Source organism: Entelurus aequoreus, linkage group LG15 (genome assembly GCF_033978785.1).
Source record: "Entelurus aequoreus isolate RoL-2023_Sb linkage group LG15, RoL_Eaeq_v1.1, whole genome shotgun sequence".
NCBI classification, from domain to species: Eukaryota; Metazoa; Chordata; class Actinopteri; order Syngnathiformes; family Syngnathidae; genus Entelurus; species Entelurus aequoreus.
In genome coordinates, this window is record NC_084745.1 from 35207375 (window position 1) to 35228538 (window position 21164).

The 21164-nt window shown below is 41.5% G+C and overlaps 1 protein-coding gene across 1 annotated transcript in view; it reads right to left on the reverse strand.

The window, feature by feature from the left end:
• The window catches only part of prex2 (phosphatidylinositol-3,4,5-trisphosphate-dependent Rac exchange factor 2), a 230730-nt gene that overhangs the window by 111535 nt on the left and 98031 nt on the right, over positions 1-21164 (reverse strand). The window contains exons 14-19 of the mRNA XM_062021283.1: positions 19985-20060; positions 19821-19893; positions 19600-19742; positions 19430-19522; positions 18100-18248; positions 17950-18035 (exon numbers count right to left, since the gene is read on the reverse strand). Of these exons, the coding sequence (XP_061877267.1) occupies positions 17950-18035; positions 18100-18248; positions 19430-19522; positions 19600-19742; positions 19821-19893; positions 19985-20060 (620 nt within the window). The remainder of the gene's footprint in view (positions 1-17949; positions 18036-18099; positions 18249-19429; positions 19523-19599; positions 19743-19820; positions 19894-19984; positions 20061-21164) is intronic.

The following is a 21164-nucleotide window of genomic DNA, read 5'->3' on the forward strand; positions in this document are numbered from 1 at the left end:
GCTGAAGAATGACACTGTGTGGAATATGGTCCTGCCAACTAATACCAAGGATACGTTTGATGCACCGCATGTGAAAAGCGTTAAGTCGACGCTCTTGTCTCATGTAAGTAGTCCAGGTCTCGCTTCCGTAGAGTAAAGTGCTGAGAATGCAGGCCTGATAAACTCGGATCTTTGTATGTTGAGTAAGAGCGTTGTTTTCCCATACTCGCTTTGCTAGTTTAGCCATGATGATATTTGCCTTTCCAAGCCTCCTGTCAAGTTCAACATCAAGCGAGAGTTTATTGCTGATTGTCGAGCCTAGGTATATAAAATTATCTACTACTTCTAAAGTGACACCATTCATCTTGATAGCAGGATTTGCAGCACCTTGAACACTGACATTGGTTTTCTGCAGGCTAACTATAAGTCCAAACTGTTCACAAGCATTCGCAAAACAGTCACTTAGACGTTGTAAGGCTTCTTTGGTGTTGGTAACAAGAGCAGCATCGTCTGCAAAAAGCATCTCTCGGATTAACACTGACCTCCTTTTGGTTTTCGCACGTACAATTTGCCGTCAGACCGTGTATGTAGATAGACACCCTCAATGGATGTGTCAAAAGCGTAGGACAGGAATATAAAGAAGAATATTCCAAAAAGAGTTGGTGCTAAGACGCAGCCCTGCTTAACACCACTGTTGATAGAGAAGGAGTCCGAACAGGATCCATCATACAAGACTGTTCCCTTCATGTTGGAATGGAAAGAGATCAACATGCTGAGTAGTTTTGGAGGACATCCAATCTTTTGTAGTAGCTTGAACAGGCCCTTCCTGCTGACAAGATCGAAAGCCTTAGTTAGATCTATGAACATCATGTAAAGAGGTTGACCTTGTTCTCTACTCTTCTCTTGAATCTGCCTGACTGAAAATATCATGTCGGTCGTCGATCTTCCAGCCCTGAAACCACATTGGAATTCAGGATAGATACGATCTGCAAGTATCTGTAGCCTGTTTAGGATTATGCGTGCATAAACCTTTCCAACGATGTTCAAGAGAGAAATTCCTCTATAGCTATTACAGTCACTGCGGTCCCCTTTATTCTTATAAAGTGACACAATAGTGGCATCACGCATGTCCTGAGGTACTCCTTCTTCCTCCCAGCAAAGACACAGTAATTCGTACAGCGGTTTAAGCAGGGCAGGCTTCCCTTGCTTGATAGCTTCAGGTGGAATGTTATCGTTACCTGGTGCTTTGTGAGATGGAAGTGAATCAATAGCTTTTTCAAGCTCTACCATTGTAGGCATTTCGTCAAGTTCATTCATGATTGGTAGCTCCTTCGTATAATTTAGAGCAGCATCAGAGACAGTTGTTTCACGGCTGTGTAGTTCTGAGTAGTGCTCCACCCATCTGACCATCTGTTCTTCTCGATTGGTAATCTTCTCCCCTATCCGAGATTTAATTGGAGTAGTCCGTTTTATAACAGGTCCTACTGCTTTCTTTATAACATTGTACATGCCACGGATGTTACCAGATTCAGCACTCATCTGGATATCTTCGCAGAGCTGCTGCCAATAGTTGTTTGCACACTGTCTGGCAATGCGCTGTGTGGAACAACGAGTACTCTTGAGTGTTGCAAGTGACTGAGCATTTGGACATCTCTTGTATGCCAAAAATGCTTTGCGTTTGGCCTCAATTGCTGGTTCCATGATTGGTAGATAGGCATTAAACCACTCGTGACTAGTTATTTCCCTCTTCCCAAAAGTAGAAATAGCTGTATTGTAAATTGCTTCTTTAACACTAGAAGTCCCAGCATTTTTCTGTCTACCTAGAAGACCCAGAGAGGGGTCATTTGGCCCGACGCTTTTCCCGAATACACTAATCACTCATTTTGTTATGGTAATGAGGCTGTTAGGGGCAGTTTGTCTAGGTAGACAGAAAAATTATACATGTGGGAAATGCCGAAAGGAGCAATGGCAGTGCCAGGATTGTGAGTGACTGCTCAAATGTATGTCAGTCACGTTTACATGGACATGGTTTTTCATTCTTTGTAAATATGCTTTTTTCTTTGTAAATTTTTTTTTTTAAACTATTTTTGGCACACAAAAATAACAATTGCTTCTGCAACAACCCTCCACACCAAAACTGGGAAAACAGTTGCTTTTTCATTCTTTGTAAATATGTTTTGTTTTGTATTTTTTTTAACAATAAATGTCAGAGTGTTGATCCCTTCATTCTGTTGATCCTTGCAAAAACACACACAACCTACCTCAGAACTAAAGCTTGAGCTGTAAGGTCCCCTCCCCCACACAGGCTCAAGTGGCCCCCTGCCGTGTGCCACTAACAGCCACATTTTCATAACAAAAGGAGTGTCCACAGTGGGGACTAGGGGTCAAATGACCCTCTTGTGTGTTTTCTAGGTAAAAATGTCAATTGACCCTTCTCTGGGACTTCGCGTGTTAATGGCGTTCCATTTTGCTGTAGCATTATGCTCCGGCAGGTTTTGAAGAGCTTGGTCCAGGGTTCAATCAATCAATCAATCAATCAATGTTTATTTATATAGCCCTAAATCACAAGTGTCTCAAAGGGTTGTACAAGCCACAACGACATCCTCGGTACAGAGCCCACATACGGGCAAGGAAAACTCACCCCAGTGGGACGTCAATGTGAATGACTATGAGAAACCTTGGAGAGGACCGCATATGTGGGTAACCCCTCCCCTCTAGGGGAGACCGAAAGCAATGGATGTCGGGTGGGTCTGACATTATATTGTGAAAGTCCAACACATCAGCGAAAGTCCAGTCCATGGTGGGGCCAGCAGGAACCATCCCGAGCGGAGACGGGTCAGCAGCGTAGAGATGTCCCCATCTGATGAACAGGCTAGCGGTCCACCCCGGAGCAGAGTAGAAAAGAAAAGAAAAGAAACGGCAGATCAACTGGTCTAAAAAGGGAGTCTATTTAAAGGCTAGAGTATACAAATGAGTTTTAAGATGAGACTTAAATGCTTCTACTGAGGTAGCATCTCTAACTTTTACCGGGAGGGCATTCCATAATATTGATACATAATCATCCACCTTGCATGAAATTGACATCTTTGATGTGTCAATGCAGGCACGACCCTTTGCTTTGGAGCGATGAATTTTACGGGGCTGAAGGCGCACTTTGGCGCTCACAAGGGCATGGTCCGTATTGCAATCTGCACTATGATAGCTTCTAGTAATAAGAATGTTTTTTAGTGACGACCGCCTAGTGATTATCAGATCAAGCTGATGCCATCGATGAGACCTGGGATGTTTCCATGATACTTTGTGCGATGGTTTGCTCTTAAAAAAGGTGTTTGTAATACAGAGGTTGTGATAGGTGCATAGCTCCAGCAGCCTCTGGCCATTTATGTTCATCTTTCCGGTGCCATGGTGTCCCAAGCAAGATGGCCATGATGCATGGTCTGCGCCTACTCTGGCATTAAAATCGCCAAGGACGATTAAGCACTCATCTTTAGGAAAACCCTTGATCTGCTCATCAAGTTGCTCATAGAATCTATCTTTAATCTCCTCAGTTGAAGAAAGAGTAGGAGCATAGACACTGAGAATGTTCACTGGACCTGTAGCAGTGCTGAGACGGATAGACAGCAACCGCTCGGTACCTCCTGATGGAGGTTCCACTGATGTCAAAAGTGTGTTTCTGACTGCAAAACCAACTCCTTGCTGACGAGGCTCCTCAGGTTCTCTACCTTTCCAAAAGAATGTATAGTTAGCCTCTCTGAGAGACCCACTGGAGGCTAGCCTAGTTTCTTGAAGAGCAGCTATGCTGACATCAAGCCTGGCAAGCTCCTTACCTATGATGGCCGTCTTTCTGGCGTCGTCCACTTCACGAAGGTCATCAGAGATTCCTGTACACATTGTTCGCACATTCCAGCTTGCTAATCGAAGAGCTGGAGTCTTCTTTCTTTTCTTGTTTTGTTTGTCTGGTACATAAAATTAACCGTCTGCTTTTCATGCCTTTGCAGTACACTAAGCTCCAGGCACCCACTGAAGCAGGCAAACGTTGGCGTGACGACACCTTTTTGACCAGGGGCTGCCTGGCTTAAGGCGGACGGTAGTCGACCGATGAGACACGATGATCCCTTCCACCGTCGAAACTGACCCGTGGCGCCCCTTTCCTACGCCAATTGGATGGGGGCTTATAACCCGTAACTGTCAGAATCCGTGTTGTTTCCACACTTGGTTAAAAGTGAAGCTGGAGTGTCCTCTCCAGAGCGTAAGCCTGGGCATTACATACGGAGATCCTGGGTTGCCCAGTCGTCAGGATCCCCCTCTCGGCCTTGCTGATAAAATCCAAAGGAATGCTGAGCATGACGTTTGGCATCAGGTTGGCTGCAGGAGCTGCCGAAACAGTGTTTGCAAGGCACCAATCCGCCTTCGGGGCTCCACTCCTGATTTTGGAAGGTTTACTCCTTTACACATGGTCGTTGAGTCTATATATATGTATAGACCTCCTCCGGCCTGGCCGTTTGCTGGTTTGTTCAGCTCATCCGCCCAACGGTGCAGTGTAAACACCAAGTCTACGGGTATTACATACCCAGGTTTGTAGTCAGAGTTGTCCTTCTCCTAGGAAGACGTCTGGCCAAGGATGTTGAGCTCTTCCTACCCTGCTAGATGGCCGATGGGCGAGTGCCCTTTGGCCTTTGGCGAATCTTGTTTTTGCTTCCACCAGGGTGTCTAGCCACCCACCTCAACAGCCCCAGTTGGGCACTGATGGGAGTGCCAGTTGAGTCGCCGGCAGCCCGACCCTGAAACAGGTTGTACTGGATTACAGGTTACCAGTAGCAGATCCAACCGACCTGACCTGACACATATATACATATACACATATATACATATAAATAAGTATATACATATATGTACATATACATATATATATATATATATATATACATACATATATATATATATATATATATATATATATATATATATATATATACACATATATATATACATATATATATATATATATATATATATATATACACATACATACATATACACATACATACATATACACATATACAGTATATATACACACACACACATATCTATACATATATACACATGTATATATACATACATAAATATATACAGTATATATACACATACATACACATACATACACATATGTATACATACACATACATATATATATATATATATATATATATATATATATATATATATATATATATATATATATATATATATATATATATATATGTATATATATATATATGTATATATATATATATATATATATATATGTATATATTTATACATACCCCGTTTCCATATGAGTTGGGAAATTGTGTTAGATGTAAATATAAACGTAATACAATGATTTGCAAATCCTTTTCAACCCATATTCAATTGAATGCACTACAAAGACAAGATATTTGATGTTCAAACTCATAAACTTTATATATTTTTTGCAAACAATAATTAACTTAGAATTTCATGGCTGCAACACGTGCCAAAGTAGTTGGGAAAGGGCATGTTCACCACTGTGTTACATGGCCTTTCCTTTTAACAACACTCAGTAAACGTTTGGGAACTGAGGAGACACATTTTTTAAGCTTCTCAGGTGGAATTCTTTCCCATTCTTGCTTGATGTACAGCTTAAGTTGTTCAACAGTCCGGGGGTCTACGTTGTGGTATTTTAGGCTTCATAATGCGCCACACATTTTCAATGGGAGACAGGTCTGGACTACAGGCAGGCCAGTCTAGTACCCGCACTCTTTTACTATGAAGCCACGTTGATATAACACATGGCTTGGCATTGTCTTGCTGAAATAAGCAGGGGCGTCCATGGTAACGTTGCTTGGATGGAAACATATGTTGCTCCAAAACCTGTATGTACCTTTCAGAATTAATGGCGGCTTCACAGATGTGTAAGTTACCCAATCCGGATGGTTCTTTTCCTCTTTGGTCCGGAGGACACGACGTCCACAGTTTCCAAAAACAATTTGAAATGTGGACTCGCCAGACCACAGAACACTTTTCCACTTTGTATCAGTCCATCTTAGATGAGCTCAGGCCCAGCGAAGCCGATGGCGTTTCTGGGTGTTGTTGATAAACGGTTTTCGCCTTGCATAGGAGAGTTTTAACTTGCACTTACAGATGTAGCGACCAACTGTAGTTACTGACAGTGGGTTTCTGAAGTGTTCCTGAGCCCATGTGGTGATATCCTTTACACACTGATGTCGCTTGTTGATGCAGTACAGCCTGAGGGATCGAAGGTCACGGGCTTAGCTGCTTACGTGCAGTGATTTCTCCAGATTGTCTGAACCCTTTGATAAGATTACGGACCGTAGATGGTGAAATCTTTAAATTCCTTGCAATAGCTGGTTGAGAAAGGTTTTTCTTAAACTGTTCAACAATTTGCTCACGCATTTGTTGACAAAGTGGTGACCCTCGCCCCATCCTTGTTTGTGAATGACTGAGCATTTCATGGAATCTACTTTTATACCCAATCATGGCACCCACCTGTTCCCAATTTGCCTGTTCACCTGTGGGATGTTCCAAATAAGTGTTTGATGAGCCTTCCTCAACTTTATCAGTATTTATTGCCACCTTTCCCAACTTCTTTGTCACGTGTTGCTGGCATCAAATTCTAAAGTTAATGATTATTTGCAAAAAAAACAACCTTTATCAGTTTGAACATCAAATATGTTGTCTTTGTAGCATATTCAACTGAATATGGGTTGAAAACGATTTGCAAATAATTGTATTCCGTTTATATTTACATCTAACACAATTTCCCAACTCATATGGAAATGGGGTTCGTATATATATCTAATATATATCTATAGCTATATATAGATATAGATATATACTGTATAAATACAGCCCGGCCCCCGGCCAAATTGTTTTAACCCAATGCGGCCCCCGAGTCAAAAAGTTTGGGGACCCCTGATGTAGAGCTTCATCGTTCAACAGTCCGGGGTCTCCGCTGTCATATTTTACGCTTCATAATGCGCCACACAATTTCGATGGGAGACAGGTCTGGACTGCAGGCGGGCCAGGAAAGTACCCACACTCTTTTTTTTACGAAGCCACGCTGTTGTAACACGTGCTGAATGTGGCTTGGCATTGTCTTGCTGAAATAAGCAGGGGCGTCCATAAAAAAGACGGCGCTTAGATGGCAGCATATGTTGTTCCAAAACCTGTATGTACCTTTCAGCATTAATGGTGCCTTCACAGATGTGTAAGTTACCCATGTCTTGGGACTAATACACCCCCATACCATCACAGAAGCTGGCTTTTGAACTTTGCGTCGATAACAGTCTGGATGGTTCGCTTCCCCTTTGGTCTGGATGACACGATGTCGAATATTTCCAAAAACAATTTGAAATGTGGACTCGTTAGACCACAGAACACTTTTCCACTTTGCATGAGTCCATCTTAGATGATCTCGGGCCAAGAGAAGCCGGCGGCGTTTCTGGATGTTGTTGATAAATGGCTTTCACTTTGCAGAGTAGAGCTTTAGCTTGCACTTACAGATGTAGCGACGAACTGTATTTAGTGACAGTGGTTTTCTGAAGTGTTCCTGAGCCCATGTGGTGATATCCTTTAGAGATTGATGTCGGTTTTTGATACAGTGCCGTCTGAGGGATCGAAGGTCACGGTCATTCAATGTTAGTTTCCGGCCATGCCGCTTACGTGGAGTGATTTCTCCAAAATCTCTGAACCTTTTGATGATATTATGGACCGTAGATGGTGAAATCCCTAAATTTCTTGCAATTGCACTTTGAGAAACGTTGTTCTTAAACTGTTTGACTATTTGCTCACGCAGTTGTGGACAAAGAGCTGTACCTCGCCCCATCCTTTCTTGTGAAAGACTGAGCATTTTTTGGGAAGCTGTTTTTATACCCAATCATGACACCCATCTGTTCCCAATTAGCCTGCACACCTGTGGGATGCTCCAAATAAGTGTTTGATGAGCATTCCTCAACTTTATCAGTATTTATTGCCACCTTTCCCAACTTCTTTGTCACGTGTTGCTGGCATCAAATTATAAAGTTAATAATTATTTGCAAAAAAAAAAATGTTTATCAGTTTGAACATCAAATATGTTGTCTTTGTAGCATATTCAACTGAATATGGGTTGAGAATGATTTGCAAATCATTGTATTCCGTTTATATTTACATCTAACACAATTTCCCAACTCATATGGAAACGGGGTTTGTACAAATCAACTTGTAAAAAGGTGTTTTTAGGCCATTTCCATGCAACCAGAAGGAGCTTTTCTAACCTGTAACCTGTTTTCGAAGGTTTCATTACAATTATCATACATTGCAAGAATCGGTTTGGATAAAGAATCGTGTTGAATAGACAGTCGATTCTGAATCGAATTGTCAGAATCGGATCGAATCGTTAGATGCCACACCTCTAATATGCAAAACAATAAATGATACAATAGTGGAGCATGATAGGTTAAAGGCTAAAGCTAATGTTCATTCATATAGTAGTACTTTGTGCGAAAGGCTAACTCCAAAATAGCACGTAATAATAATAGATGATATGCTAAGGGCTAGTGCATACGGCTGTACTTTGTGTTAAAAACTAACACCAGTAAGCTAATATCCAAAACGTAACTGTATGATGGGCTAAGGTTAATGATAATATATACAGTAATGGTTGTAGTTGTAAGAGTTAACACCAGGATACTAATGTTTTTTGAAGATTGAAGGGCAAAGTGGTAATGCTCATTTTTGTGCGTTGTGCTAAAAGCTAACACCACGATGCTAATGGTTAAGGACATAGTGTGATGGGCTAATACTTTCCCAAAAACAACCATGCTACTTGACGCTATTTGATACGACAAATAGACTAACTTCAATTCCAAAAAGGATATAATTATGGTCTCAACTAATCAAGTAATAACACATGCTACCATACAGACAAGAACTCCTAAAGTCCCACTTCAATGGTTGTGAGGGGAAAACAAGAGTGTATTCCCCTGAGAACAAGCAGATACGGACATGGGTTGTTTTCTTATTGGAAACTTATCTTGTCCTGACCTTGAAAGAGGTTCTTCTAAACATGCGTCCTTAGGTTATGGTGACAAAAGATGACATTTGTACAAAGGCTCATATGGACTAACGCTCTGAACACAGAAATGATCCAAAGCCAAAACACATAAGTGAGAAAATGCTGCAATCACACCCCAGAGGATCAAAAACATATGCAAAATAAAAATGCTTCAAAAGCCCAAAACACGCAAAAAAATACTACATGAGAGAAATGCTGCAATTTGACAGCAAAACACAACATTTTGCAAGGTTACCAGGTTAGCCTGACCTAACAGAGAATGTTGGCTGACTTTTTAAAAGGAAAAATTAAAAGGTATGTTTCCTATGTTCTAATAAAAATGTGGCTAAATAAACATTTTGTTTTTAAAATATTGTAGAGAAGGGGTTCATGTACATAGTGTATATACCCCCAACCCCTCAATTTTTTTGTATATTGTTTTTCTAATCACCTGACATGTATACTGTATATATGTACATAATTTTTTCAACGTTTGGAAGTAAAAGCCTTACATCTTTTTATTTTATTTTTACACCTAAATAGCTTGATTCATGTCTTATTATATGTGTGACTCTCATAGTTGATCTTTTAAAACTACTTTTACAATATAAACCATATTAGTTGTTTGTTTGTACATTTTTACTTCATTGGAAAATGTTAATTTAAAAAAAAAAGAGTTTGAATCACTGTTAATATGATCCTGTGTTTATGTTTGCTCTGCTGTTGTGTTTAGGACAATCCAGGAGGAAATGGACTCCCAAGACAATTTAAAGTTTAAAGGACATCAGAGCAAAGAGAAATGGATATAATATATATATATATATATATATATATATATATATATAGGTTTGGCTGATCATTTGAAAGCATCTTTAACCTGTATAAATTAATTTTAAAAAAGTGTTGAAACTACCTCTGTTGTGATTAATTTTTTGCCTTAAAGGGGAACTGGACTTTTTTTGCAATTTAGTCTATCGTTCACAAAAATGTAGTCTATCGTTCACAAGAAGTTTTGGGGGGTTTTTTGCATTTAAATTTGTAAAAATCAGCTCATTCTTTGCGCCTGGCAATGCAGCAAATGGGAGCAATCCCTTCTGCCTCTAAATCACTTTGAAAATACTTAATTTATGTTCTGTAACCTGTATAATAACCAAACTGTAGCGACATTGTTATTGTAAAAGTGAACACTGAGGAACTCTTTTTCTAGCATAGTAAGACATTGTCTTACTACTGTCTTAGCCGTAAGCTTGCTAAGACAAGAGATAAGCTAGCTTCTGCGTCAGTACCCGAATCGCATTTGAGTTTGTAATGCACAACACTGCGATTGAACACCAATATGTACCGACTGAAAAATATGAACAATTATATTACAGTATCTGTACAGTATTAGCCCACATTTCATGTACATGCACATGTACAGAGCTAGCCAGACAGCATATGTACTGTAGTTGTAATAACACGCATGACGTGCTGCGTGTATCATGATCAATATTAAAGTGTGACTCACTCGATGGACAATTGTGTTTGGTCCAGCTGGCCAGTGACGTTATTTTCGGGTTATTTGAGGGTCTATTTATGTCGAAATTGTCTCCAAATTCCGCATTTACAGTGTCACGCCGAAATCAGTCTCTCGGCTTCCGTCTGCTCCAAAGTTTCACCCTCTTGTTCGTGCTCGCCTCTATAAACAGCAGTTCATCCTCTGTATATTCAGCTTCAAAAAGATAAGAATGTGAATCCTCATTTGTCCCAAAATGTTTTCTTTGTTGTCTGTTATCTAGTCTGCCATGATTAGAACGCATCCATATTTGTTTCCAGAAGCGCGTTGCTATAGAAACGGAAATAAACGCACTGAGGAAAGATGTTCCGGTAATGCATAAAATGACCAAAATACGATAACTATTGTACATATTACATATTGTTATGAATGTATCGATTACTACGTTTTATATATATATATATATATATATATATATATATATATATATATATATATATATATATATATATATATATATATATATATATATATATATATATATAACTTGAATTGTATATATAAAACGTTGATGGGGGGTTTTTAAGTTGTTTTAGAGGACTTTGAAGGCTACAACAGTGACTCCCATTAGCTGCATTTTCCAAATACACACGATAAACCTAAAACAACTTTTGCTTCATAATTAAATATTTTCTTAGGTCTATCCTTTCTATTCTTTTTTTCCACTTTTCCACAAGCCGCAGGATGTGAACAGGTGACAAAACCAGGAAGTGAAGGCTAGACCCTCCCAATTCACATTGCTCCACTGTCCAGGACCCACACTTCCTCGACCGCATAGGTTGGATCCTTGAAAGAATGCCACCGCCGAATTGAGACACGACAGTTGACTCCATCAGGCGCAAACTAATGCTTCCGGCCGGGGTAACGCAACAAGCAATGTAATTGGAGACCAATCAGCCAATCAGAGCGTACATTTGTCCAGTTCTTGGATTGGTTCCCTTTTTGACACAAATATAACGGTGCGTCTAAACATGCGCAAACGCACAGTGAAAGTCTGAGCAAGTGTAGAAAAAAAATCTGAATGCGCAGAGGTCAGAGATTGAGAAAGGAAGAGAGGGGGCGTAAGAGAGCACATGGTACTGACAGAAAGCAGTAATCATTGAGTGTTAATATAGATATTAGCAAACATGCAAACAATGTAAAATACATTTTTATTCACTTAAACATTTTAGAGTTTAATTTATTTTCAAAATAAAATGTCGGTGCTTGCAAAATATATTTATCTGTCCTCAAAATCTGCCTTTGCGACCTCAAAATTAAGACACAAATATAACTCGATAAAAACGGTGCCGCTGCCTAAACTGTGTCAGAACGGGTAATTAAAAAAAATTAATAACATACACATTTTAACCAAAAATACATTTAAATTTCTACAAAAATAATTCAGAATTATTGCAGCACTACAAAACAGAGAACGTGGAAAAAACAACTTAATCGAGTTGCAATGTTGATGCTCATAATTACGGGTGTTCCTGAATGCAACGTCTCTATGGCAGTAACCGCCATCGGTGCTTCATGAGGAAGTCCTGTGTTGTTGTTGTAAACTAATGCTAGATCAGTGGTTCTTAACCTTGTTGGAGGTACCGAACCCCACCGGTTTCATATGCGCATTCACCGAACCCTTCTTTAGTGAAAAATAAAATGTTTTTTTTTCCATATTCAAGACAAACTTATATGTTTTTGGTAACACTTTAGTATGGGGAACATATTCTAAGTAACAAAGACTTAATTTAGAGTTATTTGGACACTAGGGGAACATATTCTAAGTAATAAAGACTTAATTTAGAGTTATTTGGTTAGGGTTAGGGCCAGGGTTAGAGGGTTAGGGTTATAATAAGGCCATGCCGAATAATAATCAGAATCAGAATCAGAATAGTTTTATTGCCATTGTTTGAGAACGGGTTCACAAACTAGGAATTTTTCTTGGTGCAAACGTGCGACATAAAACACATAAAACACATATTTGCCCGTATGTGGGCTCTGTACCGAGGATGTCGTTGTGGCTTGTACAGCCCTTTGAGACACTTGTGATTTAGGGCTATATAAATAAACATTGATTGATTGATTGATTTGGTATAAAAAGAGCTGTGACTGAGCTATCAGATAGACTTAGAAGGGATTCAAGGAATTCAAGGAGCTGCTGTTAGGAGTTATTGTTCATTTGCCTGATGGCCGAGGGGAAAAAACTGTTCAGGTGGCGGGAGGTGTGGGTCTGGATGGAGCGTAGTCTCCTGCCTGAGGGGAGAGGGGAGAATAGTGTGTGTCCAGGGTGAGAAGAGTCAGCTGTGATCCGACCCACACGCCTCCTGGTCCTGGAGGAGAACAAGTCCTGGAGGGATGGGAGCTTGCAGCCAATCACCTTCTCAGCAGCACGTACGATGCGCTGCAGTCTATTCTTATCCTGGACTGTGGCGCCGGGGAACCACACTGTGATGGAGGAGGTCAGGATGGACTCTATGATGGCTGAGTAAAACTGCACCAGCATCTCGGTCGGCACCTTAAGTTTCCTCAGCTGCCGCAGGAAGTACATCCTCTGCTGGGCCTTCTTGATGAGGGAGCTGATGGTCAGCTCCCACTTGAGGTCCTGGGTGATGGTGGTGCCCAAGAAACGGAAGGAGTCCACAATGGGGACGGGGGTGGGAGAGTCAATCAGGGTGAGGGGGGATGGTGGGGCTGTGACTTTCCTGAAGTCCATGATCATCTCCACTGTTTTCTGGGCGTTCAGCTCCAGGTTGTTGAGGCTGCACCAGGACGTCAGCCGGTCCACCTCTCTCCTGTAGGCGGACTCATCGCCATTCGAGATGAGCCCGATGAGGGTGGTGTCATCCGCAAACTTGAGCAGTTTTACGGATTGGCAGTTTGTATACAGGGAGAAGAGCCAGGGGGAGAGTACACAGCCCTGAGGAGTACCAGTGTTTGTGGTTCGACTGTCCGAGACAATCTTCCCCAGCCGTACGTGCTGTCTTCGGTCTGTCAGGAAGTCATTAATCCAACTGCAGAGGGAGTCGGGCACGCTGAGCTGGTAGAGCTTGTCTCGTAGCAGTCCAGGGAGGATGGTGTTTAAGGCAGAGCTGAAGTCCACAAACAGGATCCTAGCGTAGGTTCCTGGGGAGTCCAGATGCTCCAGGATGAAGTGGAGGGCCAGGTTCACTGCATCATCCACAGACCTGTTGGCTCTGTAGGCGAACTGCAGTGGGTCCAGGAGGGGGGCGGTGATGTCCTTGAGGTGGGGCAGGGCCAAGCGCTCAAAGGACTTCATGACCACAGACGTCAGCGCGACCGGCCTGTAGTCATTTAGTCCTGTGATCCGTGCTTTCTTGGGGACAGGGACAATGGTAGAGGTCTTAAAGCAAGACGGCACGCGGCATAGCTCCAGAGAGGTGTTAAAAATGTCATTGAAGACAGGAGCCAGCTGGTCCGCACAGTGTCTGAGAGTGGAGGGGGAGACACCATCCGACCCGGGGGCCTTCCGCGTATTCAGCTTCAAGAACTGCCGGCGTACATCCTCTTGAGTCCTTTAACTCCTTTAATGATGTGGTGGGGAGGGTGATGGTGGGGGGAGCATGGCTTTGATGAGCTGAAGGCCGTTCATGACGACAGTAATGTGTGTTGAGGCCCTGAGCGAGAGTCCGGTCATTCAGGGCCTGGGGGGTTTTGGGCTTATAGTTCGTAAGGGCCCTTAGACCTCACCAAACTGCCGCAGAATCATTGGAGCGGAACTGTTCCTGTAGACGGTTAGAGTACACAGATTTAGCTTTCTCCACTTCCCTGGTGAAGTGGTACTTCGTTTCTCTGTATGTACTTCGGTCCCCGCTTCTCCACGCAGCCTCCTTCTTCTTGCGCAGCTGTCAGAGCTTGGGTGTGAACCAGGGCTTGTCGTTGTTATAACAAACCCTGGTGCGCGTTGGAATGATGCGCGCCTCATTGAACTGTATGTATGAGGTCACAGTGTCCGTATACTCGTCCAGATTGTTCGTGGCCGCTCCAATTGCCTCCCAGTCTGTCGTTTCCCAACAAGCACGCAACTCGTCCACAGACTCGGCGGTGAAACACTTAATGTTCCTCATAACAGGTTTAGCCAGTTTCAGTCTCTGTCTGTATGAAGGGATTAAGTGCACCATCACGTGATCTGATAGTCCAAGAGCAGCGTGCGGGACAGCATGAAAAGCCTTGCTCAATGTAGTGTAGCAGTGATCCAGCGTGTTCTCCTCTCTGGTCGGGCATTTAATAAACTGTCTATACTTTGGTAATTCCTGGCTCAAATTTCCCTTGTTAAAGTCACCAAGCACGATAACAAGAGAGTCAGGAAAAGACCGTTCCACATGTAAGATCTGTCCTGCGAGCGCGCGCTGAGCGTCACGGACGTCCACGCCGGGCGGGATGTAAACAGCCACGAGAGTGAATGAAACAATCTCACGCGGTGAGTAAAAGGGCTTACAGTGGATGAATAAATATTCCAGAGAAGAAGAACAGTGTCTAAAAATCACAGTCACGTCTGTGCACCAGCTATTGTTGATAAAGAAGCATAGTCCACCGCCTCTTTTTTTGCCAGAAAGCGCCGCGTCTCGGTCCGCGCGGAGGAGATGAAAGCCCTTCAGTTGAAGCGCGCTGTCCGGGACACTTGCGCTCAGCCAAGTCTCCGTGAAACACAACACACAGGATGAGGAGAAGTCCTTGCAACGCTAGCTCGTCCATCTTGTTGGCAAGTGAGCGGACGTTGGAGAGGAAGATGCCTGATAGAGGCGTGCGCAATCCCCGTCCGCGAAGACGGACAAGTGCGCCCGCTCGCTTTCCTCTTCGATGCGGTTTCTCTCTTTTGAGCACAGAATGGACCAAATCTGCAGCTGACGCTAAGATGACCGGTAACAAGTCCATAGGGATAGTGGATCTGATGTTCAGTAGCTCTTTGCGGGTGTAAGAGCACCCGGAAACACAATTTATGTACAAAAACAAACAAAACAGAGCGCACGAGAGCACCGAGGCAGCCTTCATCGGCGCCATGATGATGACGTATAAGGCATTAATAAGTACTTAATAATGACTAGTTAAGAGCCAATATGTTACTAATTTGTATGTTAATAAGCAACTAATTAATGGTGAATATGTTCCCCATACTAAAGTGTTACCATGTTTTTTTACTGGTGCATAAAATGAACCGTGCATGAACATCACCTTGTTCAAACAACAAAACCAACAGTGCATAAACTCACTACAAATTACACACCTGCAAACCAGTCAGCCGTTTCCGTATCCATAATACGCCGATAGGGAGAAGTTTGTATTTACACGATGAGTCAAGTGTGTTTTGACCTCCGCCGAACCCCTGAGGCCGACTCCCCGAACCCCTAGGGTTCGATCGAACCCAGATTAAGAACCACTGTGCTAGATTACTCACAAAACGTTACTGGCACAATATCACCACCACGCACTTGTTGCAAGTTGCAGAGTTTGCATTTATTTAGCACCGAAATAAGGCATCGATGGGTACTTGTTCTTTAAGTCTCGGCATTGGTATCATTATGGAACCATGTTTCGGTGCCCATCCCTAGTAATTATCAGTCCTTAGTGTTAAAGGCCTACTGAAATGAAATGTTTTTATTTAAACGGGGATAGCAGATCCATTCTATGTGTCATACTTGATCATTTCGCGATATTGCCATATTTTTGCTGAAAGGATTTAGTATAGAATGATGACGATAAAGTTCGCAACTTTTGGTCTCTGATAAAAAAAAGCCTTGCCCCTACCGGTAGTAGCGTGACGACACCGGAGGAAGGACTGCTCATATTTTCCTATTGTTTACACCAGCAGCGAGAGAGATTCGGTCCGAGAAAGCGACGATTACCCCATTAATTTGAGCGAGGATGAAAGATTCGTGGATGAGGTACGTGAGAGTGAAATACTAGAATGCAGTGCAAGACATATCTTTTTTCGCTCTGACCGTAACTTAGGTACAAGCTGGCTCATTGGATCCTTTTTCTATTGTGGATCACGGATTTGTATTTTAAGCCACCTCGGATACCACATCCTCTTGAAAATGAGAGTCGAGAACGTGAAATGGACATTCACAGTGGCTTTTATCTCCACGACAATACATCGACGAAACACTTTAGCTACGGGGCTAACGTGATAGCATCATGCTTAACTGCATATAGAAACAAAATAAATACATCCCTGACTGGAAGGATAGACAGAAGATCAACAATACTATTAAACCAGGGACATGTAAATACACGGTTAATGCTTTCCAGCCTGGCTAAGCTTAAAAATGCTGTTGCTAACGACGCCATTGAAGCTAACTTAGCTACGGAGCTAACGTGATAGCATCGTGCCAAACTGCATATAGAAACAAAATAAATAAATCCCTGACTGGAAGGATGGACAGAAGATCAACAATACTATTAAATCAGGGACATGTAAATACACGGTTAATGCTTTCCAGCTTGGCGAAGCTTAAAAATGCTGTTGCTAACGACGCCATTGAAGCTAACTTAGTAACGGGACCTCACAGAGCTATGATAAAAACATTAGCGCTCCACCTTCGCCAGCCAGCCCTCATCTGCTCATCAACACCCGTGCTCACCTGCGTTCCAGCGATCGACGGAAGGACGAAGGACTTCACCACGATCATCCGTGCGGTCGGTGGCTAGCGTCAGCTAGCGCATCTGCTATCCGAGTCAAAGTCTTCCTGGTTGTGTTGCTGTTGTCCGCCGCTAATACACCGATCCCACCTACAACTTTCTTCTTTGCAGTCTTCATTGTTCATTAAACAAATTGCAAAAGATTCACCAACACAGATGTCCAGAATACTGTGGAATTATGAGATGAAAACAGAGCTATTTTGTATTGTATTCAATGGGGTACCGATACTTCTGTTTCACTGGTTACGTCACACGCATACGTCATCATCCAAAGACATTTTCAACCGAAAGTTTAGCGGGAAATTTAAAATTGCACTTTATAAGTTAACCCGGCCGTATTGGCATGTGTTGCAATGTTAAGATTTCATCATTGATATATAAACTATCAGACTGCGTGGTCGGTAGTAGTGGGTTTCAGTAGGCCTTTAGTGTCACTGTCAACATTTAAATTATTCCTTTTTGCCGTTTTCCTTTTTGTGGTTTTGGTGATTTTATATTTGTTTTTTTTAATTTTATTTCCACAGTTTATTGTGCTGGTCAAGGGCCGGGCTGCATGCTTCTACACTTCGCCTTTTACGTTGGCGTCCAAGAGTCATAATCATATTACTCAGACGCGTCTAAAAACATGCCGTGGCGCTTCCCACTGTGCAGCAATAACACGACAAGTACCGGGGACGACTTCCAGACGGCGTCCTCTTACCTCTTCCGACAGCGTGCACCACAGAGGGGCCGAAGCCACGGATCTGGAATCCCAAACCGTCAGCCGAGTCTGGAATCTTCACCGTCCTGGAAGCAGTGTAAGATTGCAGGACATGAGGACGTTATTGTACGTGACACATGTGCGACTTACTCTCTGGGCTTGGTGCTGACCAGGACCCTGACAGGTCCTTTGCTGTTGAAGCACTGCCCAAGGAGGACTTCCACTTCAGAGAAAGGCCTGAGGAACACCGGGTCTCCGTTTATGGCAAACAGTTTCTTGCCTGCCTCCAGGCCGGCCATCTTACAATCAACACACACAACGATATGATTGGACGATGCAAGGCAATGTTTGTAGTTAGTGAGCCAAATCAGATTACTGTTCTTCAAGGGAGTGTTTATTTTCACACAAAAATGTTACAACGTTACCTAAAAGAAAAAACTAAAACTACAGTATGGTCACAGTTGGAACATTTCACTTCTATTATTTGCTTTGGGAGGAATTGTTTTGAAATCCAAACTAATTGGACTGAATTTACTTTCAGTTTTACTTCCTATGGGTGTAATGGCCAGGAGGCCCGATAACATTAGTCATTTATTTTATTTTATTGTAAATATTAGCAATCTATATCAAAATATTGATACTTCCAATGCCATCTGATACTAATTATCCTATTTTCATAAAACAATATAGAGGTTTTGATATATTTGGACATGGTTTGACTCTGGAACAGATCATTTCTATTTATATTATTTCATATGGGAAAAGTTGTTGATTAATACAAAAATATGGATACAAATGTTTCCGACACTGGGACTGATTCTCATCTTTCAATATGCATATTTTGACACACAGGTTGACTCTGGAACTGATCATTTCTATTGCTTATGGGAGAAGTTGTTTTCTGATAAAAACAAAAAACAAAATTGGAGTGGATTTACTTTCAATTGTACTATATTACTGTATTGTAATACTTTTAAACATGTTTCAAATAAAAGTACAATAGATTACGATTCCTTAAATATTAAGGATGGGTGGATAGTACTGATAAGGATATCATATCACAATATTGATATTTTGAAACATTTGGCAACACTTCCTGTTAGTGTATTGGCTTGGTGTCCTCATACGGTTTGTCCTTTTTAAATACTTTAAATATTAGCAATCAATAGCAAAATATGAATACTACAGATGCCAGTGTTTTTAATACTGGTATTTATTCCTATATTACAACAATGATACTTTACAACATATGTATTTGTCCAAAGTTTGATTATGTTCAATAAAAGATCACAAATCTCTAAATATCAGCAATGGGCGGATTGATACCAAAATATGGAGTGATACTGATATCTATTCTCATATAACAAATGTTGCTTCCGCCTCTCAAGTGTCCTTTTTAGTTCTTTTTCCTGTATTTTGTCATATGTTGCTGACATGACAGCCAATAGTTGGAGTACAAGCACATGTAGTGTGTCGTCACCTCAGCAGGGGAGCCCTTCTCCACCGATTTGATGATAGGCACCTTGTTCCTCTCCTCCAGGGTGAAGCCATAGCCTCCATCACTGGGTCGTATCTTGAGGAGGAAATAAAGCTCATCACCTCGCAGCGTCGGTCAACAAACAAACCACCAGGAAATCAGGAAGTACTCACCAAAAGAGACTTGGAAATGACGTTCTCCACTATTTTCAGGTCGTGCTTGACGGGCTTGTGTTTGGTGTTGGAGCCCTCCATCTCCTCGTCGGCGAAGAAGCGGAACAGCAGCGGCTCGTCCTTGAACTCGCTCTTTTCCAGCACTGAGGAAGTTAGTCAAAAAAATTATGAATGAACGGACTTGAAGTCGTACACCTGCCGCTGATAGTTAATCTATTTACCATGATGCATGAAGCCGTTGTCACACAGCTCCACCCCCAATATCAACGCCTCCTCTCTCGTTCTGCAGTCCCCCTGAAAAGACATGGAGGTTTAGACAGGGGTCACCCGACACTTCATTAGGTACAAACGCACATTCGAATGCATTGCTAAACTGAACACACACCTGCGCTATAAGCCAGTCTATGAGCTTGTTGGCCATCACCACTGATTTGTATGTCCTCAGATGATAATCCTTGTCCCTGGAAATGAAGAGAGGAAACATTTTAGTTAAAGTACAAAAATAAACCTGAATGTGCCCCATATAAAACTATACATAACTGTATTGGCTTAAGGAAAATCAGAAGTGTGAGCACTAGAACTGGATGTAGCATGGACAAATGGGGCCAATTATTTTCAATGTGTTTTTATTTTGTACTTGTTTTAATCCTTTTGTATGTGTTTTACACTTTTCTCAACTTTTCTCCAAAAGCCTAACCAGGGACGAGGGTTGCAAATTAGCCTGTGGCTACAAGTCTTATGTACTTTGACATCGGTTACCTATGGGTAGCAATGATTAATTGTACTGTCCTTGTAAAATAAATACATAAATTAAATTTAAAAAAATATGGGGGGCCATAATATTAGCTCGTCAATATTAAATTATGTACTGTAAATTTTGGATGAATTGTCTTTTGAAGCCATTGAGGCAAAATTAAGCGCAGTACATAGTTTCAACCAGATGCGGCACTGTTGAGTCAGTCACAAATAGTTTTACTAAAAAGAGGAATGCAACATTTTTACTAAAAAAATAACTGTAAAAAAACAATATTCATGTTAAAAAACCAAAACACCAATAATTTATCCCATCTAAAATTTTTAATACTATCCATCCATCCATTTTCTACCACTTGTCCCTCTCGGGGTCGTGGGGGTGGCTGTATAATAAAATTTGTATCTAAAATAATTTTCTCCAGAGTTGCTAAAAAAAAAAGTTTAATTCCCATTTATAATAATACAATTAGAATGAATGTAATATATTATTTGTAGGGATGTAAAGGTATTAAAATCTCACGGTGTGATTTTATCAGGGCATTAAAGCCACGGCAGGATATTATTAAAGTTTTGGACTTTAAAATGCCACAGTGTGTAAAATGAAATGGCAGGAATGTTTAGGATAAACACACTTACTGAAATTGAACATATATATATTGCTCAAATGTTCGAATCATACTACAAGAATTGTGGAGGGACATCCACTGTTTCAAGCAAATATTTAAATAAAACTTACAGTTGAGCGTAAACATCCAGTGTAAAACAATAATGTTCACTTTAGTGTCTTTCAACTTATTTTCCGAGAAGCAGTG